Below are 25,600 nucleotides of genomic sequence, written 5' to 3'. Positions count from 1 at the left end.
TATGTGGAAACATGAGGCTCTCAAATGGGTTGACAACTCAAAACCACCCTATTTAATGTACAGCTATTTTTCAATGGGGCTGAAGTTACTAGAACACAAATTCAGGGAGTGGAAAGAGCTAATAGAGAGTAAACAGTCAATCTATGTGAGCTACTGTTATGGTTGCTGTTATTTATAAATTATTTAATATTGCAGGTTTAAGGATATAGAAGGGCAATGGCACCCCAGTCCGGTACTCTTGCCTGGCAAATCCCATGGACGGAGGAGCCTGGTGGGCTGCAGTCCATGGGGTCGCTAGGAGTCAGACACAACTGAGTGACTTCACTTTCACTTTTCATGCACTGGAGAAGGAAATGGCAACCCACTCCAGTATTCTTGCCTGGAGAATCCCAGGGACGGGGGAGCCTGGTGGGCTGCCGTCTGTGGGGTCACACAGAGTCAGACACGACTGAAATGACTTAGCAGCAGCAGCAGCAGCAAGGATATAGAAGTAGCAATTTGCGGGGTGGGGGAGGTAAGAAGAGCTTCTTTCACTAACAGATCTTAAACGTCTTGTAGATATTTGGACATTGTCCCTATTGATCAAAGTCCCTGAAATGAATGTGAATGATGTGTCTCTCCCTTGCTTCCACACCCCTCTCCTACCCTCTACTCTTCCCTCCTCTGTCCTCTTGCTCATTCATTTCTGCTGTGCTACAGTTCAAGACTTCATCTTCTCTCGCCTTCTTCTAACTGGTCTCTTTACCTCCACTGCTACCATGATCTTTCTAACTTGCATATCTTATCTTGCCTATCTTTTGGTTAAATACCTTTGAGGCCTCTGCAGTCCCTCAAGCAAAACTCATAAGGCTCTCCACCATCATGCCTCAGTCTGCTTTACCAACTACAACTCTAGTTACCGTAACACAAGCTAACACTAGCTAGTGCAATGAGCCACAATTGAACCCCACCCCATTCTCTGGCCCATTGCATATGGTGCTGATATCACGGTGCTTTCCTAGACAGGAGTACTCTGCCCCTCAGTTGTTCACCTGACAAATGCATACTTTTAGCCCAACACTAATGTCACTTTTTTTTTTCTTTTTATCTGTACACCCAAGCAAGATCAGTCATCTGTATTCCTACTGCCCTTTATGTATATCTAAGTTAGAGATACCACTTACTATGTTGTTATTTACCTTTATGTCTTGTCTCTGCCATTGGACTGAAAGCTTCTTGGAGGCAGGGATAATATCTTATTCTCTCTTTCCTTAGCTCTTAGCACATTCAGTGTACCTAGAATATGGGTGTGTGTGTGTGTGTGTGTGCACAGTGCATGCTCATCACTCAGTCATGTTTGACTCTTTGCAACCCTATGAATTGTAGCCCATCAGGCTCCTCTGTCCATGGGATTTCCCAGGCAAAAATACTGGAGTAGGTTTCCATTTCCTCCCCCAGGAAATCTTCCTGTCCCAGGGATCGAACTTGTGTCTCCTGCATCTCCTGCATTGGCAGGCAGATTCTTTACCACTGAGCCACCTGGAAAGCTCACCTAGAACATTATAAATATTAAACAGTAATAGTATTATTATAGCTACCTTTATTGACCACACATATTGTACTCAGTAATTTACATATGGTATTTGAATATGTACCATGTTTCAAAGGAGGGATCTAAAGCTTACCAAGGTTAAATAATTTGCCTGGAGTCACATAGTAGGCACTTACCTGGTGGCTCAGTGGTAAAGAATCCACTTGCATTGCAGGAGACTGCCTGCAACTCAGGAGATGCAGGTTCAATCCCTGGGTCAGGAAGATCCCCTAGAAGAGAAAATGGCAACCCACTTCAGTATTCTTGCCTGAGAAATCCCATGGACAGAGGAGCTTGGTGGGCTGCAGTTCATGGGGTCACAGAGTCAGACATGACAGCAACTGAACCACCATCACCACCATACATAGTAGGACCAACATTAACACCCAAGTTGGATTCCAAAGCCCATACTGTGTTGTTGTTGACTAGACAAAGATAGAAAAGGTTACTTGGGAACTGGTGCTAGCTAACCTACCACATTAGACCAAGTTAATGAAGTACAGACATTATACACAAAACTCACTGTTACCACCTACTGACAAGGCCTGGTTTGCTTAGCATTAGTAATTACTTAGGCCACAGCATCTGCAGAGTAATGCAATACAAATTGATACCTCTTGTGCATTTCAAAGGCTCTTAGCTAAGACCTCCATTCTCACAATAAGTCCATGTCCTATTTTATAGGTGTTATGTAACCATCTCAGGATTACATAGCCTAGCACCAGCCAAACTAAGCCTAGAAATTTTTTGATTACTTAAAAAATTATTTTTTCTTTTTACTTAAGCCACTATATCTCATCAAGTGTGTTTCTAAGGTGAAAGCGGTACGCCAGGTGGAAATGCTCAGTGGATTAAACGCCACAGACTTTCCAGAGCTAGATAATATTTGAATCTATCAGAGTCAGACCAGAACAGCAAATCTTGTGTAATACCAAGGGCAGCCACAGTACTTTACCTTCCAGCAATGCTTCATTAGTTAGCTAGTTGTAAAGTGTTTAAGTCTAAAGCCAAAAATGTGGTTCAAAATAAAATAAGTTTCTCTAACATCTAATTTAACTGTGCAAGGTCCTGTTATTAATTAATTAGGTAACTTCACCAAGGACAGTTAAGAAAATCAGACAACTATCAGGTTGCTTCCTATTCCTCTTGACCTCTTATTGGATAAATTTTATCAAGTGAGCTAAGCACACATTTTCCTGTAACTCAGTTATTCAGTAAAAATGTATTAAGCTACTTAACTGATGCAAAGCAAACACATTTAAAAAAACAAAACAAAATAATAGGCCAGTTGTGAAGCTTTCCACTTAAAGGGACACCCTACCCCATACATACACCACCACTGAACCAATGGCTTATTTGTTGCTTGAAACAAACACATAAAAGATTGACACTGAAATAACCTGATTACATGAGTCTGGTTTAATGATATAAGATGAATCAGTGAGATGGAGGACTTAATAATTCAATAACTTTTAACGCCTCTCCCCTTTATATGTGGAATATCTTTCAGCTCTTTTCGGGGGATGGGAGGTGGAGGGGTGTATTAAACTATGTGGAACCCAGGCTTTTTTTTTTTTTTTTAAGGATATTGACAAATTAGACCGTTGCAATTAAGTTAGAATTCACTGGATCTCTTGCTTTAAGGGAACAGCTTTATTCTTGAGGGAGCCCACCTAACAATTTTATGTTCAGCCATCTGCAGGGCAGAGCCAATGCCTTTTTCTTTCTGAATCTGGAGTAGAAGCTTTATTTCATTGCGAGTTCTCTGTGACATTTTGCACTCTCTTGATTTAATGAACCAAAGAGGATCTTTAGCTCTTGGTCTACACCAGTGCAAATAAAGGTTAAATCTCTCACTAACCATCCTGAACAAGCCTAATAACTCACGAGAGACTGCAGAAAAAGAAACCGAGAAAGCAGGTGTGCAGACTTGATTAAAACGTGCGAAACCCGCACAACCGCAGGCAAAGGTACTATATCGTCACATCTCCCTAGTACCGGCTGCGAGGTCCTCAAGCGGGGGAACTCCTACTGCGCCAAAAACACCATCCAGAGAGCCGGGCCTAGTAACACAGGAGCTTTCTTCCGAACGGTGTCCCGACCGGAGCTTGCGCTGAATGCTGGGGCTCCTATTGGCCACACGCCGTGGGGGAGGAGGAGACTGGAGGGGAGAGAGACAGGAGGAGGGGAGAAGGGGGCAAGGCCTTTTCCCTGCCCCCTCCTGGCCCCCACCGCCGCCTCATGCGTGGTTACTATGCAAATTGCAGCGATTGCGGAAATAAACAAGGGGGTAGGGAGAAGAGAGGGACTGCGAATCGATTGCAACTTCTGCAAAGTCTCGTACAATCCAAAGCACACAAGGCAAAACCAGAGAGAATCTGAGAACCAGCCAGCCGGGGTTGGATCGCTTTCAAAAGAGGAGAGAGAGACTGTGAGAGAGGCAGAGAGCGCGCATTGCAATTGCAAAAGCCTCCTGATTTGGAGTTAAAAAAAAAATTCTCCAAGAAGCCTGCAATTGGCCAACAGCTTAAAAAAAATCTCTTCCGGGTTTTCAACGGTTCCAAGTTTATTTAGATGTCTTTTTTAATGCAAAAAAAGGGGGACAACTAATGAAGCAATTCGTCTGAACATTTTAAAGTTTCTCAGTTTCTCACGTACTCTTTTTACATTGCAATGGTACGTGGTTCAGCTTTAAACTTTCTATTTTGCGTTTATACGGTACGCGTTTTATAAACAACAATAATGGTAGAATGATTTTGTTTAATAGCTAAGACTTTAAAATTTCTCTAGCTTGCATATGCATTGGAGTGATTGCTGGGTAAATGTCTATTGTGATGGTTTTGTTTTAAAGATGTAGCTTTGTGGATGGCTTTTTTTCTTATGTACATCAAGGACCGGGTTTCCTTTTTTTTTTCCTCCCTGAGATTTGAAAAAATTGCTGAGCTTGACAGATTTTTTTTTTTTTTTCCTCCTAGCGCTTGCTCGGTTCCAGAAAGGGGGGGGGGGGGAGCGAAAAATCCTGTACGTGCTCTGTTCTGTAAAAAGACGTCTGGCCTCAGCAGTCAACCTAACCCGAAAAGAAATGTCTGGACCTGGAGAATAATTGACGATTCGATCCTCTAATCAATGGGACCAAAGGGGAGACTGACAAAAGCTTTACCCAATCATATCCAAGCTTGGGTGTACAATGGTTCGCAGTAGCCAGAAGGGGCGGGACAGAGAAGATCTGAAGTTCTCTGCGGCTCTGAAGGGGATGGTGTGGTTCAAGCTGTCAAAGCTACAAGCTCTTCCGGATTTAGCAAGCACAATAGGAAAGAGTTTTTGAATTTTAGAAGAAAAAAAGAACCTAATTAACGTGGGGTTGTTTGTTTTCTTTTGCATGAATAGTAAGCCTTCATTGCCTTTTACAAAAAGTTAAAAAAATTCTGTTAGAGAAATCTTTAACTTTGCATGAATGATTATTTCTAAATTCAGGGAAGTTGTTAACGGTTGTGGAAGATGAAGTTCAACTTTTAAAAATGTGTGGCTGATAAACTATGGGATTGTAGTGAGCTTTGGAAAGTAATGTATTGCATGCTTAGCAGTGCAAAACGTCTTTCTCTGTTTATCTTAGAAGCTTTGGCTTTTCAGGTACTTTGAAGGAATAGGCAAGCCTCTCTTCTGGAACTCTAAACAACAGGTTTAAAGGAGAGACTGTTTCACAGGTGGACTGACAGCTGTTTTATACATTTGAAAGGAAGAAGGGGAGAGTGTTTTTCTTGACTTTTCTTGAATTCTGTTTAATATATGGTCAGTAGCGAATAGGATATTGAGACTGGCCAACTGCACATTTCTTCTTGTTACCACAATAACCCGTGTGGAGGGTGTGTGTGGAAGATTGCTGACTTGCTAACCCTCGGCTGGAGTCTGGCCTCTTGAACAAGTCTTTGACACCAATCCTGTGGAAACGAACGGCAGCAGCTTGTCTTGGAGACAGTAACTGGCAGCCTCTGAAATATGTCCATCTTTCCCTTCCCTTTGAGCAGTGTAGACACCTAATTCTGTTGGGAAGTGAATGGAAAATAAAAGAGGCTCTTTCCCATCTTTGGCTTAAATTCCCATCCAGCTATTTCCCAAGGCTTTAGGCCTTCTAATCAAATCTGGCCTGGAAATCTGATGTAAGAATCTGCTTAGATGCTCAGCTAAGCAACATGATTCAATTTAGGAATATATGCATATAAGAAAAATCTGCACACAAGTGACTGCAGGTCAAAAAACTAGAGAAGGAAAACCTTGGGAAATGCAAGTAATAAAGTTAGTCTTGGTAAGAACTATAGAAAATGGCATTGTCACTTGTGAACCCCAATTTTATCTTCACTGCTTTGTACATTAAAATCTAAATCATATTAACAAGATCTTCCTATTAAGTAACCTCTGAAATGAGAGGTATTTGAGATGTACATATAAGTGAATCCTTATTGACGTAATTTATATATCTAAGAGGATTTCACTAAAACTGGCAAGGTAACATTTCTGCAAATAAAACACAGCAAATGCAAGGCTGGGCTCTGTGCCAGGAAGAATATGGATAGCAGAGAGCATGACAGGAGCCTCCTTTGCACAGAGACAATCCCATTTCAAGGCAGTCTCCTAGCACTTGCAAAATAAATGATTGGAGTGGTTATTTCCAATAAGGGGTTTATTCTTCCTAACAATGGGTCATTTATATGATTGCAGTAAACTAGTTTTTTTACGTCACCTGTGTTTCCTATACTGTTCTCTCCACTATCCTTTCTTTCTTCTCTTCACCCTTCATCCCTGTTCTCTTTCAAGGGTCTCAGTATCTTTTCGAACTTTGGACAAGGATTTACTTTTGTAACTTGGGACCAGGGGAGAGAGTTGGAAATGTTTTTTACCCCCAGACTGCCCTCTGAGGAACATCTGTTTCTTTGTGTGTGTGTGTTTAAATTTATGCCTGTTGGAGAGAAAGTTACCAGAAGCCTCTCTGTAACTGTAACTCTTCTACTGTATTTTTCTCAGTCCGGTTTCCAAAGGCTGTAGTTGGAGCTGTGCTTTGTAGAGTTTCCCCCGCCTCTCCACCCCACCCCCCTCCCGCGGGGGAGGGAGCGGGAGCTGGCGGAGATAGGAGAGAAAGCAGGAGCGGATGTGAAGGGCTTTGGTGCTGAACTTGGATCCAGCCCTTGCCTAGAGGGCGCAAACAATCGTCCCACATCCAAAAGTCTTACGAAGGGCGCCAAAAGTTACTTAAGATAATATTGCTAACCGCAGAAAGCTGGAAATCGCGGGCACATCCACTGCTGCAACAAAAGAAGTTTTTAAAGTAGAAATATCAGCATTAAATTACTTTTCCTCTTTAAAAAAAAAAAAAAACAGGGCGACGTGCCAGTGCTTTAAAAAAAAATCCTTTTCCTTTTTCTTGAGATTCAATTAAAAGTCAGAATCTTTGCTGTTTGGGGAAGTGGCAGATGTGAAGTCTATCTTTTAATACACCAAAAGAAAGATTTTAATCTTCTCTGGAAGAGAGCTTCCCAAGAGTACACACTCGGAACAATAACTTCTCACTGTGCCTCAGTTACATGTTGGAACTGTCAGCCAGAAACTTCTATCGAGGAAACTTGGAGCGCGTTGAAGTTATAGATCCCAGCAAGAGTTCTCGTGGCCAGGAATGTTGTCTCTGTAACTCGGCTTGCCTTTTAGGACGTTTTTCTCCTTCTGAAATCTAAGAGGAAGCAAGGAAAAAAAGTAGTTGTGTCGTTTGGGAAACGGGGCTCTTTCATTAAAGTTTTAAGTCATTATTTCCCCTCACCCCTTAATAAATAACCTGAGAGATTTCCAAGGATATTTAGAAGCGGGGGCGTGTGAAAATGGTCTCCTGAGAAACCAGGGATTATTTTGGCTGTTAAGTAACTGGAGAACAAGCATAAAATCACGTTAGAAAGATGCAGAATATTTGAGGACTTCATATTCTTTTCTCCAGGAGCATATTTCTTGCCCCTTACTTAAAAAAAAAAAAAAGAGTGGGGTGGGAGAAGAGTCTGAATGAGAGTGGCCTTAACATGTCATCTCATCCATACATGCAGAGTGGGCATTCCTACAGGAATTTCTTCTTTTCAGAGGCTCTCTAGATGGGCAACCTCCACCAAGGTGCACATTCCCCTGTCTGTGTGCTAGAGCCTTTCATCGTCATATAGTCGTCTTCCCTTTTGGAATTTTAAGGATTAGAAAATGCAGAAGGCTGCAAACTAGAGTGAGGGAGATGAGAAGGGATGGAATGGGGGTTTGGAGGAAGGAGGTATACTTTTTTCCCCCCCCTTTCCCAGCAGTGAGGAGAACCTAGAGAGAAAATATGAGGTTAAAAAAAAAAAAAACTGGAAAAGCAGGCTTATTGGCAACTTGCCAAACCTTAAAAACCACCCCCCTTTTTCTGCCAAAACAATACTTTAGCAAATCTAAAATAATTGCAGGAAGCTCTTTTCCATTTTAAGAACTATTACCTGGGGGAGGAAAAAAGAGGGGATTCTTAAAAGGCACCCTTCCAGAGGTGTCCCGGGAACAGGGGAGGTAATGACAGGCCTGTGTCCAGTTCTGGGCACGCGTTTGTGGACGAGAATATCTCCCTTCCCTAAGGGGACATCCCTTTCACGTTTTTTTTCCCTCCTAAAAAGAAAAAGATGTCACAGCTAAACCACTGTTGTTTCTGAACGTGATAGAACTTTTTCTATGGCGTCTGTGCTCAAACCCACTAGTTTCACAGTCCTGGGAGGGAGAATGCTCGTTAATCTCCGCCTCCCTTTCTCCAGACAACCCCCCCACCCCAGCCCCCAAATCCGGTGAATCTTCCTTGTGAAAATTTCCCCCACCACCCCCGCTTCTGGAGGCCATAGGACTGAAGCTGCACAAAGTTTGCAGGGTTTTGTGCATAATTACCTCTGCCGACGATCTATTCCCACCAAAAGCTTCGTCGGAGAGATTACAATGCTTTGAGCCGTACCGCATTTCAGAAGGGAAAAAAAGTTACCTAGGAGGTCTGATTTTTTAAATTTGCATACATGCAAATCTGCACGCCCGCCGCCCCCCCTCCCCGCCACCCCGCTCGGCTTTCTCCGCGGTTCTCTCCTTGCCCACGCAGTGAATCGAGGGGTGCAGGGCAACCTGGCAAAGTTGCCCAAGTCCTCCACCGAGGTCCGCGAAGGTCTGCGGCGGGGGTTGGGGGATGGGGACGAGGAAAAGTAGTTTTGTTTGCTTAAGCACATCCTGTGGCAGCCTATAGCTGCCCGGGAGTACAGACTGTAACTGCTCCTCACTGCGTTACCCAGTAATGCGCTGAGCGGGGACGGGGGGGTGAGGCGGGGGGGCCGAGCGAGCGAGCGAGCCAGGGAGCGAGAGAGGGAGCGAGCGAGGAGCGAGCGCGAGCGGCCGCGGAGGCTCGGGACCCGGCTGGCCGCGCGGCGCCGCAGCCGCCCCCTCCCCCACCCCATCCCCCCCCCGCCGCCACCGGCGGCGGCGCGAGCGGGCGGCGGCCGTGCGGTGCGGTGCAGAGCGGAGGCGGGCGCGCGGGCAGCTCGCGGGCACCCGGCCGGCGGGCGCGGGAGCGGGAAAGGGTGCGCTATGCCTTTAACGCCCGCGTACAGTAGACATGTATAGTGGAGTGTAGGGAAACTCTAGGCGGGGTTAAAGTTCAGCTCATGGAGCGGCAATAGCGCTGGCTGGCTGCAGTTGAGCCGAGTTGGAAATGTGAACGCAAGAAGCAGGCTTGATTTTTTTTTCTCCCCCCTTCTCTCTCTCTCCTCCTCTCTCCCTCTTTCTCCTTTCTCACCCGCACTCACGCACACCTCCAAACCGCACACACCAGACGCACACGCACACCCCACCGCCCGGCAGTGATGTATTCTCCGCTCTGTCTCACCCAGGTAAGCAGCTGTTTGGATGCGGAGGGGGCGTCGGGATGGCGGGGGCAGACCTGGGGCCGGGCCGGGGGTGCCGGGGACCCCGCGCTAGCAGGGCCCGGGGCATGTGTCCCGGGGTGTGCCCATATCTGCGCGTGTTTCTGTGTGTGTGTGTGTGTGTATGTGTGCGCGCGTGTGCTCGTGGTGGGGGGGCGGAGAAATACAGCTTTAAGAAAGTAACTTTGTTTCCATGCGGGTGCATTCCTCTTGCACGGCCATTTGTGTGGGCACATGGCTAATGGCGCCCTCTTATTAATGCGTTAATTAATATCGGGGCGATTGACTGCGGAACGGTGGTGTTTTCGGACGCCCCGCACGTGTTTCGGCGGGGTTGCAGCCCATGTCACGCTGAAATCTGGACTCAGCGTTTCTGCAGGCGCGAGGCCGGTTTCTGTAGTTCCGCGGCGCCCGGGGAGGGGGCCGCCGACGGAGCCCCCCTCACGCCCCGCACGCTCGGGGCCGCTGCACCCCCGGCTGCGGGAAAACTCAGGTCCCCGCGCCCGCGGCCCGCTCGCGGAGCCCGCGCCGCCGCAGCCGCCCCAAACTCTTACTTTTGTTTATTCTTTGTCAGCCTTTGGGGTCCGGCCGCGGGAGGGACGCGGGCCAGCGCCCCGGGCCCCGGCCGGGACAGCGCCCCTCGGACCCGGGCGGGCGGCGGCGAGCCGGCCCCGGGGCTCCGCGGAGCTGGACTGCGGGGCTGCGGGGCCGCGCGTCCCCCCGCGTCGGCCGGGTGGAGCCTGCGTCCTCGCCGCCTGTCGCCCGCTGGCTTTCCCGAGCGAAAGTTTCCGTGCCGGGACGAGCCCACGCAGCGCAGGGCGGCGAGCAGCCGAGGCCGCGGGCCGCGGGCTGGGGCGCGTCGGGCGGAGTTGGGCTCCCAGCCGCGAGCCCGAGCGGCGGCCCGGCTGGACGCGTCTCCCCCCGCCGCCGCCGCCGCCGCAACGCGACTCGGGCAGCTCCGCGCTCAGGACTGGGGCAACTTTTCCCCTCCGACCTAACTCGGAGCGTGGGTCTCTCTCGCCCCAGCGCTTCTCCTTTCCATGTCCTCCCTTTCCATCCCGCCCCTGTCTGCACAACCCCCAGGCAAAATATTGCTACTTCAAGGCTCCAAATCTGGTCCCTTTTGAATGTATTATTTATTTATTTATTTAGACCAAAAGGCATGAAGTCAAAGTGATTTTGCGCAATTTTTTTTTTTTTTTGAAGAAAACTGTGAGCCTTCATACTGTTTTGGTACAGTGCGATCTGACCATTAATCATGTACATGAAGTTTGTATGCTTCATGTAAAATGTTTACTCACCACTCCCTACAAAAACCTGCTACCACTTCTTGCTTTCATTTAGCAGGAGATAACGGTTTATCCGGAATACTTTCTGGAAGACTAAAAAGTATCCATAGTTTCTTCTCTCTAGATTCTGGATTTATTTCCCACATGACATCCCTTCTTATTGCAATATCTAACAGTCATCTACCGGCTATTTGATCTCAGAAGACTCTTAAATATATCTTTTATGTTGAAATGGTCGGTTTGGGATTTAGGCCTAGCATTAATAATGGATAGCAGTTGCTTTCAGTTATTGTAAAAGTTTTTTATTTTTCCCTAACAAACTTCCAAAGTTACTATTTTAGTAACTTGTGGAAGTATGGAATGAAACTTTTCCAACCACTTTTGGCAAGGTTCACAATTGCATATGGATAAGATGCAAAGTGTAAGATAATTTGAATGAGTTATGACTACAGTGAAAATGCTGAGATTCAAAGGCTGAAGTTCTAGCTGGCAAAAGTTTGCAACACATAGAACCAGTAGATAATACCAGTGGTGTTGCTGTAGTGAGGAAGAACCTTAGCAGACACTTTAGCGACTTCTCCGGTGAGCTCTCAATAGATAAATTTATATTTTGGCATGATGCATATATGAGGATACCAGTGTACGCATGTAGGCCCAGGGCATAGTTAGGTATTTAACAAAGTTAAAGGATTCGCACAGCTCATAAGCCATTATCACATTAAGAAAGTTTTTTTTTTTTTTTAAAACCTATTTGGCCCTGTGATGGATACATTCAGTAGGCCTTCTTCTGGAAACACCACTAAGAGAAATGCTTACTTAGTGTAACAGTTTGTAAAGAAAATGTACACTAAATAGTGAATGAGAGTCATGTATTTTATGAGTTCTTTTAAAAAATTGATTCACAATGTATTTAACTTTCCAGAATATTTATAAAGCTTTAGAGCCAGGTTTAAAAACAAAAAAGTAGTTTATTGGTCATTAAAAAAAGTCCAGTAAAGCATAGTGATAAAAAGACTCTAAATGAAAGAATAGACTCCATATACGTGAATGCAATTTTTAAAAACTTTATTAGGAAAATGCCAAACATCATATTTTAGTCCAAGTGGGCACATTTTAACCAAATCATGTACCTGGTCATAGAATGGTAACAGTAGAAATTTATAGGTGAACCTTTCAAAGAAGTAGTTCCAGAAATATCAGCATTCCGTGGTTCTGAAACTTGGCTTACTTGCAAACAGATGAACATTGAAGATGCTGATTCAAAGTCCTGTTGCTTTTGAAACAGGTTTTCAGGTTTGTTTTTATTGCTGGCCCGTAACTTTCTCACTGAGTACATACGTAAAATATTCTTTTTGTTTTCTCTTGACTATTTTGAAATATTCCACAGCTTATGGCGATATGTGCAATAACATGATTTATAAGGGCATACTGTTTTTTTCTTTAAAAACTCATTTATGCTATGCCTGGACATTTCCTACAAGTGAATGATAGCCTTTAGTTTTGATATTCTGGAATATTTCTAATTGTGTGTTGAGAAAAATAACTAGCACTTTCATTGTGCATGTGACTGAGTCATAAAAAATACAAAATATTGTGTGCTTTTATTGGCACATTCTTAAAACCTTTGGGGAGTAAAAACCTGTAAATACTTTTGATGCAAAATTGGGACTTAGATTATTCTTAATGATTAGTTGACATAGTTGCCCTCATTTAAGGATTTTTTGATGAGATATGTGGGCATTTGGTTGGCAGGTAAACAAAATCCTTTTGAACACGAATGAACGCAGTTCGCAGTTCTCTGAGAAGCATATTGGGGTATCTTTGAACACTTAAATGTCACATTAGAAGATTTATTTTAAATGTTTATTATTATTAAAGTGCTTTAATAAGACTAGGTTTGGACATAAATATGAATGTTTGGAGCTAAGTTATTCTTTGCATTTTAAAATGGGGCTGAGACTTTAAAATGAAACCCTCCTTTTGGTGAAAGCTCACTTTGTAGTTAAGGTAGACTCCGGGCTTTCTTTGCATAATTCCAGAGAGCCTTGGTCCCCCACATGTCCTGTGTATATAAAAAAGTCAGTCAATGTGAAGGACTGTTTCAAACCCTAAATTTATGTATTTTAGAGCATTTCAAGGATGAGCTCAGAATTTAGTAATGTTTAAATGCTTTGCGGTTTGGTGTATACCTTGCTAGATAAACTGTGGCTTGAAAAATGCTCCCCCACCCCATTTCTCTCTTTCAAAGTATAGTAGTAGAAAAGATACCCAAACATCAGAAATTTTAAAGTGCAAATGGTATATAGGAAAGAATAATGTAATTCTTGTATTTTTCTCTGTTTTCTCTCCACTTAATGTACATGCGTTATAAAGGCTGACTTCTTTGCTTTTGGATTCTTTTATTGAAAAAGAGCAGTTTTCAAACCTAAACTTGAAATACAAAGCCTGAAATTTGTTGAGAGAGGAAAAAATTAAATGTCAATTATTGAAATGATTTATTGTATATTATATTAATATAAACTTACCTAAAAAGCAGTCATATGTAGTTTTTAAATGATTGACTGTAATTTATATTTTAACATGCTTGATTATTAAAATATTTCACCAATTTTAAGCACTCAATTTATATTTTAACATTTAAAAATTAATAATTGGTTTGATAGTATTAATATTTTGGACATTATAGTTACTTGTGCCTCCAAAGTATATATTTAGATGGATATTACAAACCTAAAGAATGCATTTTATATTTGTCTGTCCTCCACCCTTTGAAAAAGTCATCAAATACCTCTTTGGCGTCCTTATCCTCATTTATTTGAAAGTAAATAATTTATCTTTTGGTGGGGGTTGTGCAGTGGGGAGAAGTTATGTAAGATTAGTGTGGGTTGGTTAATCAAAAGTTAGATGTACTCAGAAAGCTTTGTGGAGGTTACTGTTTAATTTTCCTTTAATCTTATATTTCTATTTCCTAAGAAAATGTCAAATAAAAGAATCAAGTATTTTCAATGAAAGAGTAAGAAAAATTTAAATGTTTTAGATTCAATTTTATTTTCAAATTACTTGAACTTTAAGAGGCAAGCATGAGGGTTTTCCTGTAGTCTCATAAGCATTGAATATACCGGGTTCTCTGTTTCCCTGTGAGAACAAAAAACCTGAAATACTATTTTCAAAATTTAAATAAGTACTCTGTTTTTTAGGGATGATTATTACTGAAGGTATTTCACAATCACATCAGTAAACTGAATGTATTTAGTTGCAACCGTGTTGTCACAGTGACACATTCTGTTTACTATCTGGCTTGAACGCTTTTTTTTTCCCCCTTTTTCCCTTTTTGTTTCATTTCCATAATATCAGCAATTATGTCTTGGACATAGATCTTTTTATTTCTAGTCCGACAAATATAAAATCCATTTCTTCTTTTATATATGGACCTGCCAAATTTTTCTAAGTTTTTGAGTCAAAAAAAAATTGTGTGTAACTGTAATACTTAAAAAGGAATTAAAATGTTACAAAAATGACTAAGAAACAGATCAGAGTCTACATGCACTACTTTTAGAGGGAAAGTCTTTGTTTCCATTGAGCGTGGAGATGATTTTTGCTCCTAGACTTCCATAAACACTGACTGGCATCTAAATGTTTAGGATTTGCCAATCTGGCTTCGGAGCCCTGGCTGTACTACAAGTAGTGAGGTCAAGGCTGGAGCAAAATTAGATATGCCTTCCTTGAAATAGGGTTAAGATTATATGTTGTTATAAGCATTTTGATAAACTTCACTGGCTGTCTAAAGGCTTTGGGACGTAGGCCCGACAATAGAACCTGGTACAGTTCCGTAACATAACAAACCATTTTTTACTTTTTAACAGTTTTTTTCTTTGAGATTGTGAGACACGATACTGATAGTATTTTTTTCCCCCCCTCTTGGACTTCCCATAGCAATCCCATGTATGATTTTGGTAATGCTTGAATCAAATTTCAAGTGAAATAAGGATTATATATACATATTTTAAAGGTGAGCATCTAAAGAAATGTTGTTTCCTTTTGTTTTCATTTTAGTTATATTTTTGTCTTGATTCATTTTGCCAGGATGAATTTCATCCTTTCATCGAAGCACTTCTGCCCCACGTCCGAGCCTTCGCCTACACGTGGTTCAACCTGCAGGCCCGAAAACGAAAATACTTCAAAAAACATGAAAAGCGTATGTCAAAAGAAGAAGAGCGAGCTGTGAAGGATGAGTTGCTAAGTGAAAAACCAGAGGTCAAACAGAAGTGGGCATCTCGACTGCTGGCCAAGTTGCGGAAAGATATCCGACCTGAGTACCGAGAGGATTTTGTTCTTACAGTTACAGGGAAAAAGCCTCCATGTTGCGTTCTTTCCAACCCAGACCAGAAAGGCAAGATGCGAAGAATTGACTGCCTCCGCCAGGCAGATAAAGTCTGGAGGTTGGACCTTGTTATGGTGATTTTATTTAAAGGTATTCCGCTCGAAAGTACTGATGGCGAGCGCCTTGTAAAGTCCCCGCAGTGCTCTAATCCAGGGCTCTGTGTCCAGCCCCATCACATAGGGGTTTCTGTTAAGGAACTCGATTTATATTTGGCATACTTTGTGCATGCAGCAGGTAAGTGCGACGGTGAGAAGTCGGTCCACTTTCTCGCGTGTGCTTCTTTCCTGATGACCTCTGCGTGTGCTGGGCCATTCTTGAGCTCCCTATGGCAGGCCACGTCTATATGGACAGCGTGGTGTCCAAGGTAGCCCAATGTCAGAGTAGCCAGATGCTGCAGAGTTTGAGGTTCCACCTTCATTCAGGTGGAAAAGCATAGCTTTGAGAGCATTCTTAAGTTAATTCTCTTGGCAAGTAGTGTTATCAAAGGTTTTGGTAGTCAATTATGAGATATTGTTTAAATCACATTTTTTTGATGAGGGGTGAGAGAAACCTCATAAAAACCCTTGTAAGAAAGAGTCTATTTTAACTGGCAAGTGATCTAGTTAAAGGGCATTTAGTTTGATAGTGAGGCAATGTTTTTAGTTGCTTTTCTTCTGGGAGTGTTTTTAACCTTCTGGAGCCTCTTGAGCCCCCTTCTAATCAAGAAGAGGTTGGAGGTAAGATTGCTATCAAATTGCTGATCGTTTATGAAGAAAAAAGAATCACACTAATACAAACTTACTAACTTTGTTTTAGGAATACTTGATGTTGTTTAAGATTTCTAAGGGAAAAAAAACTAATCCAACTCTTTAAGCAATTGATGGAAAGGTTAATCTTAAAAGTAACCAAATCTGTATAGTGCGTTTGAACAAATTGAGAAATCGATATTGAGAACTGATTTAGTGAGTTGCTTTGATTCATAATAACATTCTTTATTGTTCCAAGGCTGTTTTCAAGGCATGCTTTTCCTGTGTCTATTACAGCAGGTAGAGTAGCATTCAGGATAAAACTATTGAGGACTGGATAAAATAATGCATTTTTACTTTGTTCCTCTTGTCTTGTTTTAGACAAAAGGCTCATTGTGTTAACGTGAAAGCTCAGGTCTTGTGAAACTTGTTGACTTTTTATATGTACATATCGGTCTTGCTAGATTACCTTTATGGCAGTTACTTGAGCCAGATGGAAGAACGAAGGTTGTGGAATCCTTCCAGTAGGTTGTTTTGGGGTGCATGTATGTATGTATTTTGTGCCAAAGGGCAGAGAAGATGATACCTGTAAAAGGGAACACTCCATTGTTTTGCAAAACATTTTTAATTCTAAGAATGTGAGCAATTTTTTAAAGACGTCATCTGATAGCCTATTCTCTATTATTTTTCTCAATATATGTTTTAGAAAGAGAACTTTTGTTATCCATCTGTCCTTACATAAGAAACTGGAGAAATTTACTTTGCAAGCATGTCACATCATCATTTGCATTCTGTTGGCAGGGGATAGATGAGTATTTTAGAGGATGTGATCTGTAAGTGTTTCAAATATTTGGGTTTTTGAAAATGTATACTTAATTATAAGAGGTGCCTGTTGCTTTAGCCAGTTTTGGGTAGCAAAAACAAAAAGGCAACATCTCTCAAATGACCTCTAAACAGGAACAAGTGGCCCTTTATTAACTCTCAGTTAACTCTATTGTTGTTACTTTATCTATTGAAAAAGCAGAGTTAAAAAATTTTATTTTTATATATATAAGTAGAGATTCTGCCAGGGCAAGGTGCAAAAAAGGTGTGGCTATTAGAGGTGCTTTGGGAGCACACTCTTTAAAAATCGTGTGTTTAATCTCTAATATTTGGAGAAGTAAATACTTTATAAATGATAATAAATGCTCTAACGGACCAACATAGGAAATTGCAGGTGCCAACGAGTGATGCCCATCACGGTGTGTGCGGTGTATCCCTTCGAAGGTAACATCACAACGGAATACCTGTTCTGCGCTTATTGGTATGAGCAGCGTCCCTTCTAAGTTTTAGGTGTAAATGTTTCCTTTAGATTCACAGAGACGCAGCCCTTCTCGCTCTCGCCGTTTCACGTTGGATTCTCTTTCACTGTTGACGGTTTTTGCACGTTTTATGGCTCCAGATCTTTGAGCCAACACAGTTGCTGGCGGTTTCAAGGACCGGAAGGTTGATGTTGGTGAAATGGCAGGTAGAAGGTTGCTTAGGAAGAGTGAGCATCCTTATTGCTAATGAAAGATTTATTGCCAGCACCGTGGATCAGACTACCTTTCGGTTTGGTTTCCCTGCGCCTCCCAGAATCCCTTGGTTGCCTGAATGCCGGCCAAGTGCAAGCCATTGGCTCTCCCTGCGCAGCCGCGGCGCCTCTGCGCGCACCGGGAAGGGTCCGAGGGATGCTCAGGGCCTTTTGTCTGAAAATATCTCAAATTTGATTTCAGAGATTTAAAGGCCTGTTATTTGTGGAAGGGAAGCTGCCAGTACAAATAGGAGGTAGATCGGTCAACTCGCATACAACTGATTTGACAAGCATCTGTTATAATACTGAAGATTTGTAAACACTAAACAATGTTTTTACCTCCTTAAAAGTTTTGAGAACTTGCCAGTATTGGCAGGAGGCAGAGACTCTGAAACGTGCTTCAAGAAACATGCCAAAACCATTGTGGCCTTTTCACCTATAGTCTCCCCCTACTTTCTTTTAAATGTATTTTTTTTTCTCCCCAAATGCCATTTCCCCCCTTGATTGCCACAAGAAGATTTTTTTTTCTTTCTAAAAATGCATACAATAATTATTGCTTCATGCCTCGGCCTCTTCTTTGGAAGGAAGTTGAAATCTTAGAACACACATGTAAATACTGAAAGCTAATGCAGAATCAGTTGTTTTTTTAAAAGTGTAGGAGATGATTTTTTTAAGTTATTGAGATGCAAAATACAATACATAAACTGCATTCCTTTTTTTTTATTCCCTCTAAATCAAGGGGCATTAGAACTGTGAATTTTGTGGCTGATAAACAGTAACAAGTGTAATGAAATCGGAGTGATTCCAGAAGCCTGAGAATTTCATCTCGTTAAAAGTACAAAAGAGTAAAACCATCTTATGCCCAGAATTTGGTCTCTACTTGAGTCGTCCTTCCCACGTATCGCATGACAACTTGGAGATGTTATGGCATTGTGGCAAATGGTTTTCTTTGTGGGCGTGTAACAGTAAAGCTAATTTATGACTAGTCTTTACCAGATGATCTGTATCAGAATCTACAATATACCCGGCACGTGGCAAGGTCACAATTTAAGTTGTTAAGGTCATAACCTTAGCCACCAGGCATTTGACCTTTTAGATAAAGTTAACCTTTGTTCATTAGTAGGCACTCAACCGAGAACTTTCTGGAGAGTTTTTTTTTTTTTTAAACTGCTTCTGTATAACTTCTGGTAATGTAATCACATTCTAGAAAGATTCTCAGTTGAGTTAGTTAAATTTTGTAAGGGGTTAGATTTTTTAAGGACTCATCTCTTATGTAGAGATAGGTTGCTGTATCTAGGCCATAAAATGACAGTGTCACAATTTACTTTTTATAGTTATTACCTGCTGGGGGATAGAATGAAAGCTGAGGCAGCTGTGTGGAGATGTTTAAAAACTAAAGTTAAACAAATAGAATTATGTTTAATTCAGTGAAGGCCTTTGCTAAGTTTTGAGTGGCTTTAGGCCCCAAAGCGATTAATCACAATGAGCATCTTCAGTTTTTAGCAGGTGAGGAATTTTCTAAGATTGGAAGTATTTTTAGTTGCCGTAGCATTCACTTTGAAAGACAAATACATGACAGGAGTCAGGTAGTTGCTGTAATTGTTAATTAGCCCATGACAGAGCAAATTGAACTTGTCCTGATGGTAGCAGGAGTACTTGTTAGTTTCCTGGTAGAAAGTGACCATGTTTGCACCATAGTGATTTCAGTACAGTCGTTACTGATTGCTTCCATGCTCCCATCATTGCTGCCTTTACTTAGTGTTGCTCGGACCAGGAATAATATAGGTTTGCCCGCTTACTGGAAGAGTTGTGGTGCCTGGGAAGCTTGGTACCTGTCCTGGAAACCTGCCGGCAGGGTTACTGATGACCATATTACCTGTACTATATTGTTCACTTAATTATGCTGTCCTGAACGCTCATTCAAATTATTTCTGTTACTGTTAGTTTCTCCCTGATAGGCCACGTATTATTCCATTTCAACAAAGAGAGACTCCCACTCAGGTGCACTGTAGTTGTATTTTGGCTTCGTGATTGCCATTCCTTCATATAGTAATAGAGGAAGCCGTGATATGCAGATAGAGCAGATGGTCATGTTGACAGATTGAGAATTCACTTCCTACTGCTTCAGAGCAGGTGTAAGATTAGGAGTGTCTGTGTAGGAGCGTGTGTGCGCCTCGTGTGCATGTGTGTGCACATCCAGGCTGCACACAGAGTGCTGGATAGAGTAGGGGGGGAATGCTTTCTTTTTCTAAAAAGCAGGTACCTGAAATACAGTGTAATCATCTGTGGAAGGTTATCAATGCATACCGAGTAGTATTAATAATTACAAAAAAAATTTTAACGGATGTTAGATTGTTACAGTTTAAAATTTTATGCCAAATTAATTGTGATAATTTTTAAATTTAAGGTAACTTACTATGTTTGTGGCAGGGTTGTGTATATAAAATATAGTTAATATGTCCTGTTAGCAGGAGCTTGTGTGTATGTATGTTTACACTCAAATCTAAGACTATACATTATAGTACCTTAGTAAACTGCCTAGTAGAAATAGTTGTGTGGTTAGTTTCTTTGATTTATAATAACTGTATTTGGAAAAAGAATGGGGAAAGATTATATACAGCGATATTTAATGTTAGTACCACTCTATTTCAAATTGTAACCCTAACCTTAAAGCAAAGATGGATTTTGTGGCCGATTGGTGTACTGTAACTTACTGGTACGTGCACACGCTTTTAGAAGATGTCATCTTTCTACTTATCTTTTCATTCTTTAAGAGAGTTAGCCCAATCAACAAACTTGAGATGATATATGGCTTTTATATCCTTGAGCGTTGTCTACATAACTTGAAGATTGTAGCAATATTCTCTATTTAGAATGCAGCAACAATATTCTTTATCCTAGAATGTGGCGAGGAAGAAGTTGAAAGGCAGAGAGAGTAGAAGGAGTAGGGAAAAAGTGTTGTTCTGGAGTAAGACAGAGGTCAGCTCATTTATGGCTCAGAGGTTTGAGTGTTGGTAAGAAATTTCCCAACGCTGCTGGCTTGGATTTGCCTTGTCTGCTTTTCCACCCAGTGATGGATAGCATTAATTTAAACCTATTTAGGGCTAGTGTGGGAGAAACCACAGCCTTTGTTGTGGTCACTGCTGTACACAGTAGGACTGGGTGTTTTACTTGGTTAAGGCCTCAAGCTGCTTCCAGAGGATGCAGAACAGCCTGTCGGTTTTTTAAAACTTGCACAGAAGCAGCAACAATTCTAATTGCTCACAAATGTTAATATAGATTATTAAAAACAATTTTGAGGTTAGAAGGAAAAACATAAAATACAGATTGCATTCAGTGACTGTGCTAAACACCAATTTGTTGTCATTTCAGCAATTATTTTCCTATGGTCATTTAGAGGTTAGATGTTGCTTTTAAACATAAAATTGTAAATCCTTGGGAGGAGAGGTCAGGGGAAGGAAGAAGTCAGGTGGAGGAGGAAGAGAATGAATGAACTGGCATGCTTTGTTAAGAGAAACGTAAAACTGTGAACTTAATCGCGAATGGAGATGCTCTAAAAAGTGTTCTGGTTTAAGTAATGACTGTAAAAGGATCCCAGGCAGTAAGACATCAGGTGGAGAATTTTATAATCCATCTCACCATCATTTTTTGCATTGTATGTTCTAGACTGAGAGACTGTATGGGGGGTTTTTGGAATTTCTTTTCAGATTTTTAGAAAGAAAAGTTCTGCAAAAATTCTGGGTAGCATTTAGGGGTCCAGTTAAGGACACTGTGGCTTGCATGAACTTGGAAAGGGGGCTATTGAGATTATTATTATTATTACCATTTTGCTTTTCAAGGGGGAAACAGAATGTTGTCAACATTTTGGCCTTTTCCCACCAAGGCAACTGTTAGAAGTGATTGATCCAAACTTTAGAATTTATCAGAATTCTCTAGATGGAGATAGAAAGATAAATAGATAGATGTGAAGATAGAAATGGCTTTTCTCCTAGGCATTTCCCCAAATATTAGAAATCAGTACTTCTTGTTTTGCTATGACAATTCCACAGGGTAGAAGTATATTTTATCTAACAGGGTTAGTCTTCTTATTAATATTCTAGTGAAATAAACATGGCCTTTTAGCCAAAGGACTATGTCCACAAATAACAAATTGTGGCAGGTTGGAAGCAGAGGATATTTTTGCTGTTTTGTTTGTAAGAGATACTAAAAGAGATAAGATTGAGAGAAATAAATTCATTTGTGTATGCATTTTGGGAAGTGTTGGTCTGTGAGATATTGCTAATCTCAACCTGAGAAATGGTTAGGATGATCGTAATAACTGGAGATTGAAATGGTATAGCTTTCATGTTTTTTGAGAGCCTTAAACTTACTTGTCTTCATATCTTTCACATATTTTCCTAGTGATAAGTATTTTGGACCTTGATAAATCAAGAGTAGAGAGAAGGAGGGACTTCCCTGGTGGCTCAGATGGTAAAGAATCCGCCAGCGGTGTGGGAGACCTGGCTGGGTTTGATCCCTGGGTTGGGAAGATCCCCTGGAGGAGAGCCTGACAACCCACTGCAGTATTCTTGCCTGGAGAATCCGCATGGACAGAGAATCCTGGAAGGCTACAGTCCATGGGGTCGCAAAGAGTTGGACACAACTGAGTGACTAAGCACAGCACAGCACTGCACAGAAAAGGAGATGGGTGGAAGAAAGGAAGGCGGGCGAGCAGGCAGCTGGGCAAATGTTAATAATAAATTTTATTCAGTGTCTGTTTTGCAGCAAGTGCAGTACTGAATTTTGCCATACATTGTAGCTTTCTGTTTTTTTTTTTTTAAACTTCATTGGAGTATTGTAAATAAGTAATGCACTGTCCATTTGTACAGGTGAAAATCAAGTCTCAGAGGTGCCTAGTGACTTGTGCAGAGCAAGATTAAACCCAGGCCTCCTGATTCTGTGTCCTATTCTTTTAAAAATAAAATTCAGATCCGTCTGATATCCCTCTTTACATCCTGTTGTCTGGATTTAAAGAGGGCTTGGATGTCACTTAAATGGTATCACACACCTTAAATCAAAGGGGCAATAAAAAGTCAAAATCCAAACCCTTCCCACGGAGGTATTTTACAGTGAAGTTCGGGTTTTGTCCGCAGAATGAAGCCACACTTGGTTAGAAGAGGGAGAAATGGTCTCATGCTTGTTAGTGTTAGGGTCAAAAATCTGGAATGACTTGTTCTTTCTTGTTTTTAGAATGTAGAAGTTTAGTGAATAGAAGCATTATAACACAGGTTAAAAAAAATTTTTTTTTGTAAGATAAAGTTAGATGAATTGATTCTAGATGTTTTAGGAATTAAAGCAACCATTATTTTAAGAATTATAATTACATGTAATATTTTACTGGGTAGATTTTTGTACATTTTTAAATATGCACAAGATATATATATATTTTAATTTCTTCATTAGATTTAAATGTTTTAAATTTACTTTGTTCCCAAAAGATCTTTTGTATAGTTATTTAAAAAACCAAAAAATGGAATTTTATTAGTTAAAAAAGTAGATTTTTAATTTTAAAGACAAAGGAGGAAAATTGAAAATAGGAACAAGTTTCATGTTAATGCCCTTAAGTAACTGATATATTTATTGATTAATTTATTTAATGCCTTTATTTTCATTTTCTTTAAACTTCAGCAAGATTAGTTCTTAATGACTTAAGTGTAAAAGTTCAGAGCCTCACTCAACATGAATTTTATAATTGTTAATAGAAAAAAGGTGATAATTATAATTTATACTACATCTGTTCATTGTATATATGAATCCTTCTAGTCTTTATTAAAAAAAATAAGCTGTTGAACTTACATTGAATAAAATAGAAATGTGACTTTCTTTTTAAGTTTAATTTTTTAGAAGTGCTAATAAATTTAAAAGTTAGGGTGTGGAGTATGTCATCCCAGAAAGGGAAAACTGAGGGGTGTGTTAAAAGTGATTCAATTGGAAACAAGAGGATTGCAATTAAAAAAAAAAAATAAGACTCACACCCCACTGTCCTCTCCATCAGGCTCCATACTGCCTACCTTTGATGTCTCTGGTGAGAGTTTCTGGTGGGACCAATAGCCTGTGAGTTTCCGAACAAAAACTGTTTTCAGAGCATATGTATTCATGTATATGTTTTAATGATTATTTTTGAAATGCTCTGTGGATTATAAAAGCAAGATGAAATAAAAGTAGCAATAAAACATATTTTAAAAATGAATAATATTTAGCAGTTTTGTCGGTATTTCTGTGTAGCATCTGCCATTGTCAGGCTGTTGTCTTTGTTGCTATGGTTTGGGTGATTTTATTTCCTTTTGTAATTTTGCCAGCCTGTGATTGGTTAGTGCAACAACATGTTCATGCTGTTGGGGAGGATGTATCTGTGGTGAGTCATATAGCTTTATCCGATTGGTAATTTTTGGTAAGGAAAGGTATTTGTCAGTGGATAAATAGGAACTTTGGTGCTACAACATCAATAATTCATTTAATTTTCAAAATTTGGGACCTATTACTTAATATGGGAAACTCAGAACTATCTCTTCTGTGTTACATCCCTACCTTTTTCCTCTTCCCCTATTGGAAGCATTTAGAATTCTGTGTATTTTAATTTTGAAGAGATTAGTGATTTAAGTTTAAGCTTCTACATAAAGTGAATATTGTACGTATGGGATCCCATCATTGTCACTTTCAAATATTCCATTGCCTTTCACAGGAGCTGACATCACAAGTCCTTAGGTTGACAAATTCTCATCAACTTTTGTGAAAATTTTGGCTGCAAAAGGAGTAAAGTCAAAAGAGGGCCATAGACAGATGGATTTCAGTGTTGAGATGACATCAAGCCCTTCTTGTGGCATTTTTAAACATTCCAAATGAATGAGGAATGGAGATGCTTAAAGAGCTTACTGTAGAATGAGTAATTAAGATACTGTGCATCCGCATGTAAACCTTCAGCAGAGCTGTATGGGCTCAAGTATAATAGCAGATTAAGAATGAAAATAGTAAACATCTTTTATGTTGAGTATAATTCATAAATATTAAATATTAAAAGTGTTGTTGATGGAAAACAGTGTATACCTGAGAGTACATGTTTAGCATTAAGTAATTGAAAGTTAAAGATAAGTGCGTTACGGACACTTAAGATGAAGCAAAGATTCGGGATAAGAATTTGGCAGAAGCTTGTCTGCATCTCTGTAGGACTGTGGCAGGATTTTTGCATGGATGCCTTGTATATAAAAATTACCGAGTTACTGAAGTTTCTGATTGATTTATTTAGTTGGCTTTTTCTCCCCTTCTTTTAAATGGTGGAGGTTCTCTTTGGGAAAGTAGTTTCAAGTAACTTCTGAGAATGAAGTCTTTGTAACTTGATGCTGTTCAACAGCGTAACTATTGTTGTCTGTCCCTGTCAGGGGAAGATAGTCATTGCAATACTTTTATTGTATGGCCTCTTAATATGTGACAAGGACTTGTATCAAGAATTCTCTTTTCTTTTAAATGTACTTTTAAAAGTCCCTTACCCTTCCAACCCAATCAAGGATGACAGTGGTTTTTAAGAAGATTCAAATGAATTTTTATTATTTTTTTTCTGCTTATTTACTGTACAGACAAAAGTCTTATTTTTTTTTAAAAAAAGGGACTTTGAAATCATATATTTTAGATTTTCTGTAAAATAAACTAGGAATAGAAATTAACAGAAAAGTGCCATCTCATTGGGCCCAGGATGTGTATAGTTCTTGGAGAATGAGGGTATTGCAGCCTGAAATGTTAGCATTGAAGAACTAATTGTTCTGAAGGTATTTGTCCCTCATCTCAGAAAAGATGGCAAACATGCAAAATGGATAAATGTAATCCTTTGTACTTTTACCACCTACATTTTTAAACTACAGTGACTCTGATTTCTCTAGAAAGGTCAGAGGTTTCAGACAGAAAGCTTTGTGATTCTTCAAAGAGAGACATTTTCAATTTTGCTATCTAAAGACTGATTATGCATAGCTTTTAACTTTATTTGCAGTTGAGCCTCGGAGGTGCTGTGCTGGGGTGGGTGATGCTGAGTAAGTGAGGCCAGGTCATGAGACAGCAGAACTGGAGGCAGACAGATAGATGGGAGAGGAACACAGATGCACATTCAGAGAGT

The 25,600-nt window shown here is 40.7% G+C and overlaps 1 protein-coding gene across 3 annotated transcripts in view; it reads left to right on the top strand.

The window, feature by feature from the left end:
- NFIA (nuclear factor I A) overlaps positions 1-25,600 on the top strand; it is a 624,340-nt gene that overhangs the window by 218,352 nt on the left and 380,388 nt on the right. For 2 of the 3 annotated variants that reach the window (XM_068965477.1, XM_068965478.1), the window contains exons 1-2: positions 9,263-9,480; positions 14,886-15,417. In XM_068965477.1, coding sequence (XP_068821578.1) covers positions 9,454-9,480; positions 14,886-15,417 — 559 coding nt within the window. In that variant the 5' untranslated portion in view covers positions 9,263-9,453. Of the gene's footprint in view, positions 1-9,262; positions 9,481-14,885; positions 15,418-25,600 lie in introns of those variants that run through there. The other variant, XM_068965476.1, reaches the window with a different exon arrangement.

The sequence above is a fragment of the Capricornis sumatraensis genome, chromosome 2 (assembly GCF_032405125.1).
Source record: "Capricornis sumatraensis isolate serow.1 chromosome 2, serow.2, whole genome shotgun sequence".
NCBI lineage: Eukaryota > Metazoa > Chordata > Mammalia > Artiodactyla > Bovidae > Capricornis > Capricornis sumatraensis.
This window is presented reverse-complemented; position numbering and strand designations above follow the sequence as displayed.